The following is a 16395-nucleotide window of genomic DNA, read 5'->3' as shown; positions in this document are numbered from 1 at the left end:
ATTTAGACCTCAATGTTTATTTGTGTGCTATTTGTTGCTTGGAGGAAATACCTCTGAATTTCATTAGAAGTAGTCAAATACTGCAATATCCTGCAAGATGTAAGAATCAGGTGCCATAGTAGTGTTTTCAGTAGGTGGGATAACATATTAAAATATTAAAAGATACATTATTTAGTTCTATCAGAGAGATTGTGAGACAAACACATCATAACTGACATGAAAAACTGATATATATATACTGAAAATATATGATTCAGCAACCACGATACACATATTCATTATCTATCTTTGATACAAAACATATAATTTATAATCTAATGTGTTAATATAAAAAGTAGCAGCTGCTGGTTTTCTGCTTTGGCGACCTCTGTAGGCTATTATGGTGATTACAACAATTCTGCAGACATCTCTGCAGCATCAAATAAAGACATCGAGTTATTAAGTTTACGATTTTATTGGAATCAGAATTAAATTTAGAATTTTTCTAATCATTTTAAAAGGTGTCTGATTTTTTTTGTGTGTATTTGAAGGTTGTCGTTTATGACGTCATAGTTCTGCGACGGAAGCGTTTCAGTCGGACGCACGTTGGTGACGCAGCAGCATGCAACTTGACAGCTGAACAACAAATGAGCTAAAATGACGAAAAGAAAAGCGCTTAAAGCTTCTTTAATGTAACTGTGTGTTTACATCAACATGAAGTGAAAGGTTCCTCGTCCCTGTTTCATCTGTGCACGGACTTTTTTTACCGGACTAAAGGCGGATTTGTTTTACAGACATCATGTCGTTCGTGGTGGACTCCGTCATCATGTTCACCTCACAGGTAAAGTGGTGCTGGTTTGATAGATGCTGTGTAGCTAGCTGTTTGTTGTCCTTTAGCAGAATGGGGACGTTCATTTGTCATCTCTGAGTTCACCATGTTTACAGCTTCATCCAGCAGAGGAGCCTTTTCTCAACAGACATGTTGACATGACTCAGTAGTCAAAATATCTTTAATGAATTGTAGGACTGTAATGTTATTGTTATTATATAATGTTATTACATCCCTAACACACGTTCCTGCTTTGACATGTGAACATGCTTGAGGTGAATAAAAGGTCTAATGTGAATCATCAGTCTATCAAACCCATTCTGTTTGTTTATTTTCATTTAAGTCAATGAATTCATTCAATTCAAGTTGATGAATTGTGTCCACATTCTGAAGACAGTGTTGTTCAATGACGTGCAAAAGTTTCAGCCACTAAAAGTAAAGTGAGGATGCTTTCAAAAATTATGCCATGAATAGTTGTTAGAAACTTGTCAGCTTGATGACAGGAAAAACAGTTTTTAGTAATAAGCATTTCTCATTTCATAAATGTGATTTTCCAATGTTCACGTTTTCATCTTCTTTAATGTATTTCTCATTTAATCCGTGGCAGGTGCTGTTCTTTGGATTTGGTTGGTTGTTCTTTATGCGGAGACTTTTCAAAGACTATGAGGTACAGTGTCATTCCAAATCATTTCACTCCTAATAACCACTGTTTGGAAGTGTAAACCACTGGTCTGGGCAGACTATACCAATAATTATAATGAAACACGCGCATAAATAGACTTGTAATCCTAATACAGCCTCTGGATATCGTGTCATTGAGATGTTGACTCGTCTGTTTCCTGACAGGTGCGACAGTACATCGTCCAAGTGGTTTTCTCCATCACGTTTGCTTTTTCGTGTACCATGTTTGAGCTCATCATCTTTGAGATTCTAGGTGCCTTAAGTACCAGGTAAGTTCATTTTATGCTGGATTCTGTTGGACTGTGTTATTTTGCTGCTGATCATCTCTGATGAAGAATTTGATACAGAAACCATGTTCTTGCCACAGTTCCAGGTATTTCCACTGGAAACTGAATCTGTACGTGATCCTTCTGGTTCTCATCTTCGTGGTGCCTTTTTACATCGGATACTTTGTCGTCAGCAACATACGCCTGCGTAAGAACAGTCATTTAAAAATAAATATGTCTGATGATGTTTGAATGATTTTTAACTCGAAACCGTTTGCTCTTTGTCTGTTCAGTGGCGAGACAGAAGCTTCTTTTCGCCTGCATGGTGTGGTTTACCTTCATGTATTTCTTCTGGAAGTTGGGAGACCCATTTCCCATCCTCAGTCCCAAACATGGTAATTGTGCTTCTTCTCCTGTCTGGACAATAGTCTGCCATGCGTAATGTGAGAACAGTGTTTTTGATGGTTTCTTGTTCTCTATCTGTTGTTCAGGCATCCTGTCCATCGAGCAGCTCATCAGTCGAGTTGGTGTGATCGGCGTTACTCTCATGGCTCTGCTGTCTGGGTTTGGTGCTGTAAACTGTCCCTACACGTACATGTCCTATTTCCTCAGGTAAGCTCTCACTTTACGATCAACGGCTGCATCACAAAGCCTGTTTATCCAAGTCTGCTTATGCATCGATAATTCTTATACTCAGTAATGGCTCAACAGCTCAATATGTTTATATTAGCGTGATTGTCATTTAAAAAATATATTTCTTCAAATTACTTCATTTATCATGTTTTTAGTGCTGTTTAAGTGATCATTGCTTTGAGGCTGTTGTTGGGTATATTATTGCTTTTTAAATGACAAAATGTCACTGACTTAAAACATAATAATTACATATCTATTATGCACTTTAATTTGAGTGGTCCTATGTTACAAAGCCTTTCTGTCCAGATATGTATGACAGAAAACCACATCGCACACAACTTTCATATTACTACCGTTACATATTATCTTGTCTCTGAAAGATGCCTTTGTATTGCACTAGATTTCTAAATGTTAGAGACACAGAACAGAGGAAAGAGTCCAGTACCCCGGAAATAAGTTTGTAGCTTTGCTTTTTTTTGGTTCTCTTGTCGTGATATCAATGTTTTTTGTTTAAATGCCTGAAATTTGATCCGTGGTTGGACACAAGCTTCTTTTTTTGATATTGACAGAAATGTAACAGACAGTGACATCCTTGCTCTGGAGCGGCGACTGCTCCAAACTATGGATATGATTGTGAGCAAGAAGAAACGGTAAAAGAATCCTTATATTTTGTAAAGGAAGTGACTCAAAGAATCGTGCCTCCACATTGTTCTAAGTGCTTTTACTGTTTTGGTGTAGAATTGCTATGACGCGGAGGCAGATGTACCAACGCGGAGAAGACCAGAACAAACAGACTGGATTTTGGGGCATGATCAAGAGTGTTACCTCGACCCAAACAGGCAGCGAAAGTATCCTTTAGCTTCACATTAAACATGATGACTAACCGGTCACAATTCATTTATTTTTACTAGATAACTATTTACAAGGAGTCAGAAGTATATGAAGTAGATACAAGCCTTGACCACCTCCCCCCCCCCCCCAGACCTCTCTCTGATCCAGCAGGAAGTCGATGGTCTGGAAGAGCTGAGTCGGCAACTCTTTCTGGAGACTGTTGACCTGCAAGCAACCAAGGTAACACACGCAGGCATTTACAATGAGGGGTCTTCTTAATACCAAAACAGCAGGATCTCTTTATTAAGGGGAAAAGGGATTACAGAGCTAGAAAGTGACATAACTGACCTATGTACTCTGCTGAAGATGTTGAGTAATGATTTTTTTTTAGCTCTTTAAAAACCTTACAGCTTCCTTTAGCTACGTCTAGTTTTGAAGCTGTTAAGCCTCAGGTGTTGATTACAATTGAGTTCTGTCACACCCATAAAACACAAAGCAGCAATCATGTCTCATTTGATTAGTGTTGAATCTGAGAATCCGATAAAATGAAGTCCAACATTTTCTTCACTGTGGTTTGGTCCCTTCCAATATCTAGGTCAAAAGTGGCCAGAGAGTGAATGAGTTGATAAGACTCTGCATATCTTTCATATCATTGGTTGTGACTCAAATCACTGCCTGATAACACTGTTAAAACCCTGGAACCATTCGCCTCAGCCCCCGGCTGCCATTACTGACACATTCACATTTATCTGTGCACACCACCCCTTTTTATCACCTCATTTGTGTCTGTACGATAAATGATTAGCTAACACCACCTTGTCTTATCATTAGGAGCGAATTGAGTACTCGAGGACATTCCAGGGGAAATACTTCAACTTCCTCGGCTATTTCTTTTCCATCTATTGTGTTTGGAAAATCTTCATGGTGAGAACTGGTTTTCAAGGATTTTTTTTTTTCTAAAACTCGTACATAAATAATCGCTGACCTTTACCAAATTAACATAATCACTTTTTGTTCTGTTTTTATATTGTCAAGATATAGATAAAATGATTTATTTTTTAAATCTCTATCTTTTCTCTAATAGGCCACAATAAACATTGTGTTTGACCGAGTGGGGAAAACGGATCCAGTGACGAGGGGCATTGAAATTACAGTGAACTACTTGGGTATTCAGTTTGATGTAAGAATCACACACACACACACACACACACACACACACACACACACACACACACACACACACACACACACACACACACACACACACACACACACACACACACACACACACACACACACACACACACACACACACACACACCTGCAGAAACAGAGTAACGTTTCACACAGTGTGACCTCCTGTAAAGATAATCGCCGGTCCATTATCCTCTCTCTTCCTGATTGCTCTGCAGTTATCTTGGTTTATGATCGCTTCTAAACTCTTTCCACAGAGACAAATTATTTGATTGAATTCTTACAGCTCCCACCAAGAGCATGTTTGAGGCAGGTGGCCGCCCACACTGAGTCTGGTTCTACTGGAGGTTACTCCCAGTTAATGATGTGTTTTTTCTCCACAGTCGCCAAAGTGCTTGCTCATTGTTGAAACTGCTCGGTTTCTCTATAGATTAGAAGGTCTTGATCTGTTTATGACATGATGGGGCTCTTAAAATTGAACTGAACTAAATACCTGATATTATAGTTCATTCCTCATATCTCTCTTCCTTTGAACACTAATATTCTTTCTGCCTGTCACAGGTTAAGTTTTGGTCTCAACACATCTCTTTCATCCTGGTGGGAATAATAATCGTTACATCCATACGTGGCTTACTCATCACCCTCACCAAGGTAAAGTCTATATTTTGGTACATGTTTAATTAACTAGATCTTGTGGATAGTATACCTGAGATATATTTTAAAACTTCATGTTTCAATTGTTTGTAGTTCTTCTATGCAATATCAAGCAGCAAGTCATCCAATGTCATCGTGCTCGTCCTGGCTCAGATAATGGTGAGTGTGTTTGTGTCCTTGTTGTCTAATAACTCCGAGCTGACCAACAACTGATCGTTTAGAACATTTCTCTTTTCTCACTCTAATAGGGGATGTATTTCGTGTCATCTGTCCTGCTGATGCGCATGAGCATGCCGCTGGAGTATCGCTCCATTGTGACTGAGGTTCTCGGAGAGCTGCAGTTCAACTTCTATCACCGCTGGTTTGACGTCATCTTCCTGGTCAGCGCCCTCTCCAGCATCCTCTTTCTTTATCTTGCTCACAAACAGGCACCAGAGAAACACATGTCCTTCTGATCTCCTGCACTGCATCTCCTATCTCTTTAATGTGACTCTTGGCCCAAAGGGCGACTTTTAATCTGGAATATAGGGATATCCAGACTATGTTTTGTTTACAAGACATAATTGTCTTGACTGCCTATTCCTGAATCAGGAATGTTGTTGAATCCAGGTGATCGTGAACTACTGGAGCAGCTTTGGATGTGTGCGCTGTGGAATTAAAAAAGTATTTTCAATACAATGATTCTATTAGACATTTTATTTTTAAGGCAAATGTTCTGTGTGCTCTTACATTTTTTTATTCTTTTGGTCAAAATGTTATTTATCTTTGAGTCGGTCTGAACACACTGGAGATGTCCTGTTCACAGCACATCCCTGCTTCACTCACACTGAGGGGTCCATAAAAAAAGATTTCAGTCTTGAGCTTCAAAAATAAAAGTTATTTAGTTTGGAACAAAAACAGTAGTTATAATAAGCTTAATCCAGAATGGACATGTTAATTTATTTGTGTTCGGATACATTTTCACTCATTTACATTCATTTGAGAAATGTATTTAATTCAGAGATCATTAAATAATAGCAGCAGTTCTTTTCATAGAGAGATATAAGTTATCATCACACAGGTTTATCAACGAGTAGATCTAGAGTTTTCATCTTCTTTGGTCAGTTTATTCGGTTGGAAACCAACATCAAGGTGCATTGTCACATACTCTACAGTTTTCAGGAGCATGTTAATGGTCTTATCCATTTTCATACAGCTGATGCAGCTTTTCTTTTTTGATTTAAAGTTGCAGTGCATAGGTGACAGTGAATTTCAGGAAGTCTTTATTGTCTTTGTTCTGCTTTTCATTGCCTCTTCTGTGATATTAATTGAAAGAAGTGAAGCTCACAGAGCTGATTTAAAGGAAAACAAACACAATGGATCGACGTTATATTGAAAAAAGGCCAAATCAGGGAATGTGTCCTCGAGGTGACGTCTCAGAGCCTCTCGTCGAAACTGTTGTGAGATGCAGATGACGACACTGATGAGATCTAAAAGAGAAAAAACAGTTTCAACCTGTGAGAATGTGTATGTAGCACCTGGTATTTAGTGGTGTACAGGCATTTCTACTAGGCTATACTGAAGGTGCAATCTGGCGCTATGAGCTTAATGCTATACATTGAATACTGATGTTGTGTAGAGATCATGGACTGTATTAAAAGATGGACGATTTGTCAGCTCTTCAAAACAAGCCAAGTTTGCTGGCTGCAGTAAAGGTCATATTCCTGCCTCCTCCTGGTTAACAGATGGGACATCAGCATGCTAACATCAGCTAGCTGACGGTGAACACAAAGTACAGCTGCGGGTGAAGATTTTTTCATTAGTTTGAAAGTATTTAGTCAAAAACTAAAATACTGGACAAATTGGATTAAGGTCTGATTATGAAGGTGCCAGATGAAAAGCCAACGATTCACCAAAGCTGTAAGGCAACAAGAATGTCTAAATAGTTGGTGTCGCCCAAAACTGCGAATTGTGGTGACAATAGAGTCAAGTCAACTAAAATCAGCAGGATACATTGTTGGGGATCCATGAATGCCTGTGAATATTTTTGTACCAATTTGAGTGGTAGATGTTGAGATATTTTACTTGATAAGTGAAATCTTTGATCAGTTGTTGGTGGTTGCCAAACTTTCTAGTGGATTCAATGGTTGTTTGGAAAGGACCAAAGTGGTGGAGAGACTCCCAAACCAAACAACCCAACAGCCATGAACATGATCCCAAAATTGTATCTGTAAACACGGGGGGAAAAATGGCTCATTCACCCGCTCTCTTGCTGGTCCAGATGGTGTTTCAGGTCTGGCCTCCTCCTTGCTCTCTTGATTGTGAACTTGAGCACAGGATGTTTCCTCAAGTAGCAGCCGTGTGATGCTCACTCCTTTAGCCGTGAGCTGGTGATAGACGCTCTTTTTAGCCACCAGCATCTCCAGAGAGCTGCCACTGTCGCGAATAATCTCCACCACCTCCTCATGGGTACTCTGTTCCACATTCACACCGTTCACCTCCATCACAACGTCCTCGTCGTTCAGACCTGCCCTGTCAGCCGCTCCACCCTTCTCCACCTGAAACAAAGTGTTACTTATACCTTGCCCCTTTGAGTTTAAGGTGTGATGATCAAATAGTGGAAGTTCCTCTAAATCTCACCTCAAGGTACTGTCCATGAATTCCTTGGATGCCTTTAAGGTGGAAGCCATATCCAGCTGAGGTCCTCTCCATCTTACAGAGTTTGGGCTTGAGCTCCTCTTCCTTCACCTGGACTTGTGATGCTTGTTGGACGGTAGCAGGTAAATTGATGGCCTCGGTGTAACTGGGTGGTGAATTGGAACCCTTCATCTCCTCCCAGAAAAGCATAGGAGACACTTTCCCCTGTGAGTGACACAACATGACACAGTAATGATTGTCTGCAGGCTAGTAGATTAGATATACATTAGTGTATCATATAGGGGAATCCTTACTCACCTGTCCATACATTTGATCCGTGTCTTTGTCCACTACCAGGAGGCAGCAATCTTTGCCACTCTGCCAGATCTTATCCACTACCTGCTGATGTGTGCAGCTGTCCATGTCCTCGCCATCCACAGCCACCAATCTGTCCATGTCCTTCAAACCTGATCGTTCTGCTGGGCTGCCTCTGTCTATGTCCCTGATAAAGTGTCCTGCACAGTGTAAATGAGTCAAAACAAAGCCTCCTCTTTTCAGTTTATGGATAAATGTTGATGAAAATCCCAGTTATGGTTAAATGAACATATTGATATTGTTCTTGCCTGTTTGGTTGGGCTCCTCCCTTAGCAAGAAGCCATATCCATCAGGTCCTTTGGTAATTTTGATTATGCGTGGCTTGTGAGGGAGGTACTTGGTCGTGGCTAAACAGGCTTCAATCTTCATCCGCTTACTCTGATAGTACCTGTCTGTTCCCTCATCAGCCAATAGGAACATAATGTTGGCCCCTGCCAGTCTGATCTTGTCCACAGCTTGGTCGTGTGTGGAGTCTTCCACGGTCTCTCCGTTGACTTCCAACAGGCGGTCGTTGGCTTTGACCCCGGCTCTGTCAGCCACACTTCCTGGGGTCACCGCAGTCATAAACAAACCAGGCTCACCTGGAGAGGTTACAGACGATATGAAATAAGCTAAATTAATATTGTTAATGGATCAAATTCTCTTCCTTTATGATGAAGCACCATTAATAGAGATTCATATTTATCAGATAGGATCATCTTTTGGAAACCAGGTTGTGAAAGGGACACTTTGGTCCGGCCCAATTTTCACACCAGTTTTTAATTTACAGGTGACCTACCGGAGAACACAACTACATCTGTATAAAAAGTTGTGTAAAGGCTTTTGTTGCTCTAGTGGGGGGTTTCCTACTTGGCAATAAATACTTTCTGATTCTAATCCTATGCGTGATGTCAGTGATGTCACTTGAGTCTGTGTCGGTTTGTGGCATTTTGCCTCGGTGATATGTGCCTAGAAGTGTCCCAAGTATTGCACTTCCCTAACACCAAGACTGTGACATTTCTAGGCATTTTGCCTCAATGATAAGTGCCTAGAAGTGTCCGGCTCATTCTGATTGGTCGGGACATTTCTAGGCATTATTGCTATAATATTAAGTGCCTACAAGTGTCCAATGTATTGTACATCCGTAACCACTAGTGTGGGACATGCAATTAGACTCCTCCTCATGTTACTTGAAGATCACATAAGCTACTTGCACAACCCAAATCTCATAACTTTGACTTAACTTTTGGCAGCTGAGTTGCATTATGGGTAACCTGTGCTGGGCTTTTGACACAATAAGAAAGAAATAAGATGATATCTCTGTTTCAGCGCCATTACTTTTTTTTCCTATAAATATACCTCCACACCCATTATTGTTGCATTTCATTACTCTCTTATAAGATGTCATGGAAAAAAATCATATCAATATTAATATGGGTTTACACGGATCCACTATGTTTGCAGTCGAAAGTAAATCTGTCTTAAAAACTACATTTACACACTCTGTAAAACCAAATGTTCAGCCATTTTTAGCAAATTTGAAGTCAAATTTACACTCAGATTCTGTTTCATTATCTATAGGGGGTAAAACATTTGTGTTAGGATTCATGTCTCTCAGGGTCTGTTGGTTTTATCTGCAGTTTTCCTAAGTTGAGCTTTTCAAACGCTGCCTTGTGACCTCACTTTTGTCTGAGCGAAGAGAAAACCCGTATTCGGAGCCGGACTTGAGCAAGTAGCAGAGTTTGGGATTTGGAGCTGGATTGGCGACACCATTGGCGACCGACGTGCTCTGAGGCTTGGACAAGTTTACTCCCTCTGCTTTTCCCTTCTTGAAGGAGGCTTCATTCAGGATGTGGAACGTGCAAGAGGCGCCACTGTTTCTCACCAGGTCCACCACCTGCACCGGGGAAACAAAGCAGCGTCTGAGGAAAGATGCTTGTGACAGGATTTATTGGTGTGGTTATTGATTTGGTTAATGCCCTGCAGTATTTTCACATCCTCTACTCACCACTGAATGGGACAGTTCATCAGTAAATGTTCCATTGACCCGGATAATGCGGTCTCCATCTTTCATGCCTGCCAGTTCGGCCGGTCCTCCCATATCCAGACAGCGAACCAGGTGACCCTCTTCGCCATGCTCCAGCCTCAGATAGAAGCCAAATGTCTGACCCGGCCTCTTGGTAAGAGATATCACCTTCGGCTTGTACTCTGCCATGTCCTGATGAGGAGGAAAGACCAAACACACACACATACACGCACACACACAAGTGATTTAAACAAGTGCTATATGCTTCTCAATTTTCCACAATGTAAACCTTCAGTAGAGAAGCAGCTGCCACCATTGGATTTACTCATAACCTTTGATATCTGTCCTCTGTCTCCCCCCATTTCCTGTCACCACCGTCATCCTTTAAACATATTCATAGAATAGCCCTGGACTTAAAGAAGCCATAGAAGGGCCGATAGCTTCGGTTAATCTCCCCTGTCAGCACTGCAGTGGCAGTTAATGGTTAGGCAGGCACAGCTGACTGTGGTGGTGACTCTCTTCAAAAGACGGCTTGGACTTTGAATTCAACAGTAAGGAATGTCTCTCTAATCCTCCCCTTTAAGCTGTTATTTCCATATCAGAGGGTCGTAAAGGAAAAGTGTGTGTGTGTGTGTGTGTGTGTGTGTGTGTTTGTGTGCAGGTGGGCAGGTGTTAGCGTTTTAGTCTATTGATTGACAGAATAAACGTATGTTATGTCAGTGGCATACAATTCTTCCAGTTTTTCTGTTTACGATAATGGGTTAAAATGTAATTTCAAGAGCCAGGAAAAAAACTGTTGACAAAAGAAAACAATAATAATCCTAATCCACTGCATTACTTGTAAATATCATCTGTAAAATGAGTTAAGCATTCAGTAATTTAACTCAGCAGTGTATACAAATACATCACAATGGAACAAAATGCCTGCACTCTTACTGCTAACGACACATTTATTTCAGATCTAAATAGCTTGATCACATGCTAAGAAGTCATTGTTTACCAAACCTTAAATCTTAAGTCATTTATCACCCTCTTAATCTTCTCCTTTAATCAGTTACAATAAAGAAAATAATGTTTTGCCAAGTGCATTTTGAATCAAGAAACGTCAATGTCTGTATCGGGTTGTGCAAATATTTTGAAGACAGTTGTATAAAATATGTTTTTCACGTAAATGTACCCACATTTTTTTCCTAATCCAGCCATATTCGTAGCTGTAGTAGCTTTCCATTATAAAGCTAGGTGCGTCACAATTCTCAAGCTTCAGACACTTGATATAACATCAATGCACCACAAAAGAATGTTCACATAAAGTTTAAAGGCTTATAGAGGTTTTACATTTACAAGAACAGTTGCAAAGAATTAATATAGTATATACATAAAATGAAATCAGAGAGTTCATATTTTCATAGCAGGTAAAGTGCTCACCAGCTCGTCTCTGCTCGGGGAACCAGTCAGGAGGAGTTCACCTGTTGCTGCTTGGTTGTTATCTCCTCTAGCTTCAACGTGACCTCCTCCCTCCTCCGCCCTCCCTCTCGGCCTCCCTGCAGGGACTTTGACAGGCCAAAGGTAAGACTAAAGGATGAGTTATTTAACTGAGCTTTTTGTAAGTAAATGTCTCATGTCGCTGTGCAATCTGCCCCCAGTAAGACAGATGGAAGCGTGAAGCAGCGGAGGTCAAATGTGGATGACGCAGGTGGTGATCGGCACCGTCAGGGGGCTGCACAGTACAGACATCACAGTCACTACATCACAGGTGATGCATCATGTGCATATTTACTCATTTACATACACGTGCACTTTCCTCTGCAGTAAAATGTTTCACCTAAAGCACGGAAAGGAAAAACTGTTGTCAAGACACAAACTTAAAGTGACAATCCAGTGACAAAGTGGGCCTTAATTGGCAGGGTGTCATTCTAATTTTGCTAAAGTAAAAATTAGTATCTATAGTCCAATATATTTCACATTAGGACTATAATATGTTTTTCCTCACCGCAGTCATGCATCTCTTTTAAGATTTAAGCTTTTGACAGCAGTGGCTCAGGAGGAGGAGCAGCTCGTCCTCATATTGGAACGTCCAGTCCAAGTGTCCTTTAGGTTCCACATGTCAAAGTATCCTGATGGATCAGTGAGTGTGTGTGCGTCTGTAAATGCAGACCATTTAACCGTTTTCCATGTCGATATGAATCAGAAGTGAGCTTAACAATCTCTCCATAACTCTGTTCTTGAGTGGATTGAAAAAAAAGGCAACTTTCTCCAGGTTCACCAAAGTTCATGGAGAGCTCGGGTGTAGCCCAGTCCTCCAGTTTTATGGTGACTGTGCTCTGGGAGAGTCCTTTGGTAATAAAATACATATTATTACATCGCTGTCCTCGGCGTGGGACAAAGGTGAGAGGCACTCAACCAAAGCCGAGAGAAACAAATCTGCTGAAGTTAATTCATCACTGTGCTGAGGTGCTTCAGGGTGAGGCTCATTTTCTCTGTTTAATCACTGGGATTTGACTTCTATGAAGAAGATCCTATAGGCTCATCCCTTCACACAGTCTCTAGGGACACTATAAGTCTCTGTAATTCCATGTATACACACAGAGATGATGACATTTCCCTCAGTCATCAGCAATTCAAAACCAAATTAACTTAGACATTAAGTAGACAAAATCAAAGCAAGGTCAAAATATGTCTGCTGTTCAAATCTGAATCCACCAGGTGAGACTTAGGGGCTTTGCGGAACATGGCGCCGCTATCTATTGTCATCACGAGTGTCATATAGTGGCCCCGTTGTGTTTTGCTATTTGCCGTTGTGATTCCCCATTTCTTGCTGTTGTTTGCCCTTCAGTGTAGTGTCATCACTAGAAATGATCCCCTAATGCACCTTGGGGTGGAAAACATATTAAATAAGATATTACATTTTATTTGACTAGTAAGCACTAATGCAAGATTTGTATTTGTTTTTTGTGTGATGATGCACATATAGCTTGTACAAAACCCATTTATACCTTGCATCACTTAATACCCTTACCTCCCATCATCTTGATCCTTGCACACAGACACACATCCCTCTGCAGACACAGACCTTCTGTTTTCACATCTCATACCCACCCGGTTGAATTGATAGCATGTTCCTCAGTTTGTTTGTGTCCCTTTTGTTTTTGTCGCTTATTTTTGTCTTTTCACTTTCAGCTGATTATGATACCCAGTGCTCGATTACGCTTCTTTTGTTAACACTTTGTTGCACCATTCAATAAAGGAAGATAGCATAAAATGCTAATGGTCAAGTTCTCAAAATTGTACAGTACAGTAAATGTGCCTTCACTGTTATTTTACTGAGCGCTCATGGGTAAAGTGCAGAAAACGTGACTCTCTGCTGATGAGCACCAGCAGGAAATGGAGGAATCAGTGCAGGCTTGTGGGCACCGGGCCTCCCAGCTTATACACACAGACACTCTGATCCAGGTGTATGTGTCCTCAGACCAGTGTCATGTGGCAGCTGATGTTTTGGTTCCATTATAACCAACACAAACATCCTCTATACCTGCAGCCACACACTCCGCTCCAGCTCCAGAGCCGTGTTTGAACAATCGATAACAGGGGTCCAGGAGCTGCCGCCGGAGCAGAGGCAGGAGACAGGAATCTCCTTCAGCTCGGCTTAGCACTGATGCATTCACTATCCATTACCCCCTGTCACGGCCCTGTGTTTGCCAAAAGAAAAGTATTTCCGTGACGCTGGCCGCCCGGACTGACGAATCCCGCGGAGCTGCAGTTGTTTATTTGGGACGAAATCTCATTGTGTATTTACCATACCTGCAGCCGAGTATTAATATGCCGTAGCAACCGGAGGATACAGGCATGAGCAAAATGCCACAGCACAAGTGATTATCTCCAACCTGTCGTCATCAGCACTGGAGCATCGGTAATCAACCAGCCATGCCAGTTTGTGATTACTGCACTCAGCAGGGAGCACTAGTCGCTCTCTTCACGTTGATTAGCGTCCTCACACAGCTTGTTTATGAGGGGCTAAGAGGCTCTGGACAGGACCTGCCCGAGCCGGCTAATTAGAGCAGGAGAATGATGAGAGCTGGGCAGCGTGAAATAATGGGAGCCATTTGCCGGGAGTCAATTGAGCGTTCAGGGGCCAAACCCAGCATTCTCCGCAACAATAACATGCCTCAGAAAGCAGAGCAATTTGAACCTCCCAAATGTACAGGTGGTGCGGAAGACACAAACAAGCGTGTAACCTGTCCGGGCTCAGAGAACATGTTGTCTCTGTGAGTCATCCTCGGCTCAGTGGGGCACAGTGATGCAGCTGGACAATCTGGCTAACACGTATGATCTTGGTTTGTAAATCCTTGATGGAGAGATGGCAGCTACACAAAATTACATTCCAGATCAGAGCGGTTATTCAGAGACTCAGCAGAGACATTTTGTCCTTTTAACTCTCCCTCACTGCGAGACACTTAGGACCTCAACAAGATCACGACTGTTTGTAGTCAGGACAGAAAGTCTACACATCTTCCGCCGCAGACTAAAGACACATCTCTTCCAACTACACCTTGGCTAAGAAGATGGTCTAAGACAAGTTGGGCTTATATGTAACACGTTGTTGACTTTTTTTAAGCCAATGTACCTAAATGATTCTTGCTGTTCTTGGTCTGTACCCTCATGGTTGATTGAAGTCGCTTTGGATGAAAGCTTCCATTAAATGTAATGCAATTAATGTTATAACTATTATCAAAGAGAAAGTACAATCCTATTGAAAAACAAAACCATGAGATTCTTATAGAGGCAAAATTAGCTCCTATTCTTTGACCCCAATTGGAATTAGAAGGCTAGCCAGCAGAGCAGAAACATGTACCTCCCCGAAGGGCCCAACAGACCCCCAATGAAACCACATTTAAATTCACTTGATCTTAATTTTTTACTAGGGTCTGCACCAAATTACAAAAATAATATATCGGTCCCCCAAACATGTGTGATTTCTATCATCAAAAAGGGAAAAGGTTCCTGGATCCAACCCCTCGTCAAACCTTCATGGAAATCGGACGAGTCGGCTTTTGCATAATCCTCCAAACAAACTCAGACAAAAACCTCCTGACGTTATAATCAAATCAATCCGTCAATAATCAGAACATAGAGCATATTACTGAACTTATTGCTGTCTCCTTTCAGTGTTTGTGTGGTTTTTTTTCTTCTTTTGAGCAACTTACTAAATATACAGACACTGCGTAAATGTTTATAAATGCCAACTATATGATCAGGTTAATTTATTACAATTATCAATATCATTATGATAACGAACTGATTCTATTGAGTCATTTAATCTGTGAAGCCACTGCCGGTGTTCTAAATTACAATCGATGGAGCAGAATCGATGATCCACTACCTCCAACATCTGGATGACATGTTTTTAGTTTTTAGTCATTTATTCAAACCATAACTCCACAGAGGAAAAACTATTTGTTCAAGGCTGATTGTGTTGATGGTTAAAATAAACCAATATTGACTGTAGGTAATTAAAGGAATAAGGAAGTGGCTGTTTAAAAACACCAAACAAGGATTTGGAGTATTTTAATATCACTGCGGTTTTGTGAAGGATGGCTTAAGATAAGGTAAGATCTTCCAGTCGCATTAAAGGGGAATCTTCCATTTGTCGTTGGTGAGGAGATGATGATGTTTGTACTCTTGCTGAGGACGGAGACAACACTGCAGACCAGAATCTTCCCCATCAGCACAGAGCTTATTGATCCCTCACCCAATTTATAAAGACGGAAAGTGCACCCATGCACCAGGTGGGGGCGACAGTGAGCCCCTGCAACCACAACAGGCGCTTTTATTGAACAAAGCTCTAATAAGGTTTTAATGAATAAGCTTTGTAAGTAAATGCTTTCGACCTAAAAGTGGAGCAATCTACGAGACTGTAAAATTAAATTATCATCAGTCGGAGTTATTCACAATGAACCACAGTCGTAGAATAGATTGTGAAACAGTGTCAGACCTGTCACATTGGAAATATGGAGCAATTCATAGCTTAAACTTATTTATTCTTCCAAATTGCATCTAAGATAAAGAGAATCGCAATATCAGTGATTTAGTGATATGGTTGCAACAGCCTCACAAGTCAAGAGCCAGAATATATTTCATTTTTTTCTCTATTTTCTTATTAAAATATTCTTAATAATTGTTCAGGTGGACACAGTCTGTGTCCTCTGCGTTTTGCATCAGTTAAACATATTTAGCAGCAATTTGCTCAGCACTGACGCTGTGTGTGTGTGTGTGTGTGTGTGTGTGTGTGTGTGTGTGTGTAAAACAGTCCTTTTTTAGTGACGTCCACACAAACA

At 41.0% G+C, this 16395-nt stretch overlaps 2 protein-coding genes across 2 annotated transcripts; one reads left to right on the top strand and one right to left on the bottom strand.

Moving 5' to 3' along the window:
- Positions 1 to 567: 567 nt before the first annotated feature.
- si:ch73-390b10.2 (Golgi pH regulator) lies at positions 568 to 5745 on the top strand. The gene is made up of 14 exons (XM_053440434.1): positions 568 to 820; positions 1416 to 1475; positions 1655 to 1758; positions 1857 to 1963; positions 2049 to 2150; positions 2247 to 2367; positions 2958 to 3038; positions 3127 to 3236; positions 3371 to 3459; positions 4051 to 4143; positions 4304 to 4399; positions 4975 to 5064; positions 5161 to 5226; positions 5316 to 5745. The coding sequence occupies exons 1-14, from the start codon at positions 779 to 781 to the stop codon at positions 5520 to 5522; spliced, it is 1368 nt and encodes a 455-aa protein (XP_053296409.1). The 5' UTR covers positions 568 to 778; the 3' UTR covers positions 5523 to 5745.
- Positions 5746 to 6482: 737 nt separating this feature from the next.
- pdzk1 (PDZ domain containing 1) lies at positions 6483 to 10252 on the bottom strand. The gene is made up of 7 exons (XM_053440433.1): positions 10046 to 10252; positions 9721 to 9934; positions 8307 to 8639; positions 8002 to 8198; positions 7687 to 7908; positions 7308 to 7604; positions 6483 to 6536 (listed from the first exon to the last, which is right to left on the bottom strand). Exons 1-7 carry the CDS (start codon positions 10250 to 10252, stop codon positions 6483 to 6485), a joined length of 1524 nt encoding a protein of 507 aa, XP_053296408.1.
- Positions 10253 to 16395: the final 6143 nt, after the last annotated feature.

This window comes from Pleuronectes platessa, chromosome 14 (genome assembly GCF_947347685.1).
Source record: "Pleuronectes platessa chromosome 14, fPlePla1.1, whole genome shotgun sequence".
In the NCBI taxonomy this organism is placed as follows: domain Eukaryota; kingdom Metazoa; phylum Chordata; class Actinopteri; order Pleuronectiformes; family Pleuronectidae; genus Pleuronectes; species Pleuronectes platessa.
Note: the sequence above shows the minus strand (reverse complement) of the source record. Positions and strands in the feature narration are given on the sequence as shown.

Excerpts from the sequence above, each read along its gene's own strand:
- si:ch73-390b10.2 (XM_053440434.1), top strand. The coding sequence starts at position 779 with ATGTCGTTCGTGGTGGACTCCGTCATCATGTTCACCTCACAG. Across the intron at positions 1,759-1,856 it reads CTAGGTGCCTTAAGTACCAG|TTCCAGGTATTTCCACTGGA; the intron begins GTAAGTTCATTT and ends TTCTTGCCACAG. Across the intron at positions 4,144-4,303 it reads GTGTTTGGAAAATCTTCATG|GCCACAATAAACATTGTGTT; the intron begins GTGAGAACTGGT and ends TTTCTCTAATAG.
- pdzk1 (XM_053440433.1), bottom strand. The coding sequence starts at position 10,252 with ATGGCAGAGTACAAGCCGAAGGTGATATCTCTTACCAAGAGGCCGGGT. Across the intron at positions 8,640-9,720 it reads TTCTCTTCGCTCAGACAAAA|GTGAGCCTGGTTTGTTTATG; the intron begins GTGAGGTCACAA and ends TAACCTCTCCAG. Across the intron at positions 7,909-8,001 it reads CGGATCAAATGTATGGACAG|GGGAAAGTGTCTCCTATGCT; the intron begins GTGAGTAAGGAT and ends TGTCACTCACAG.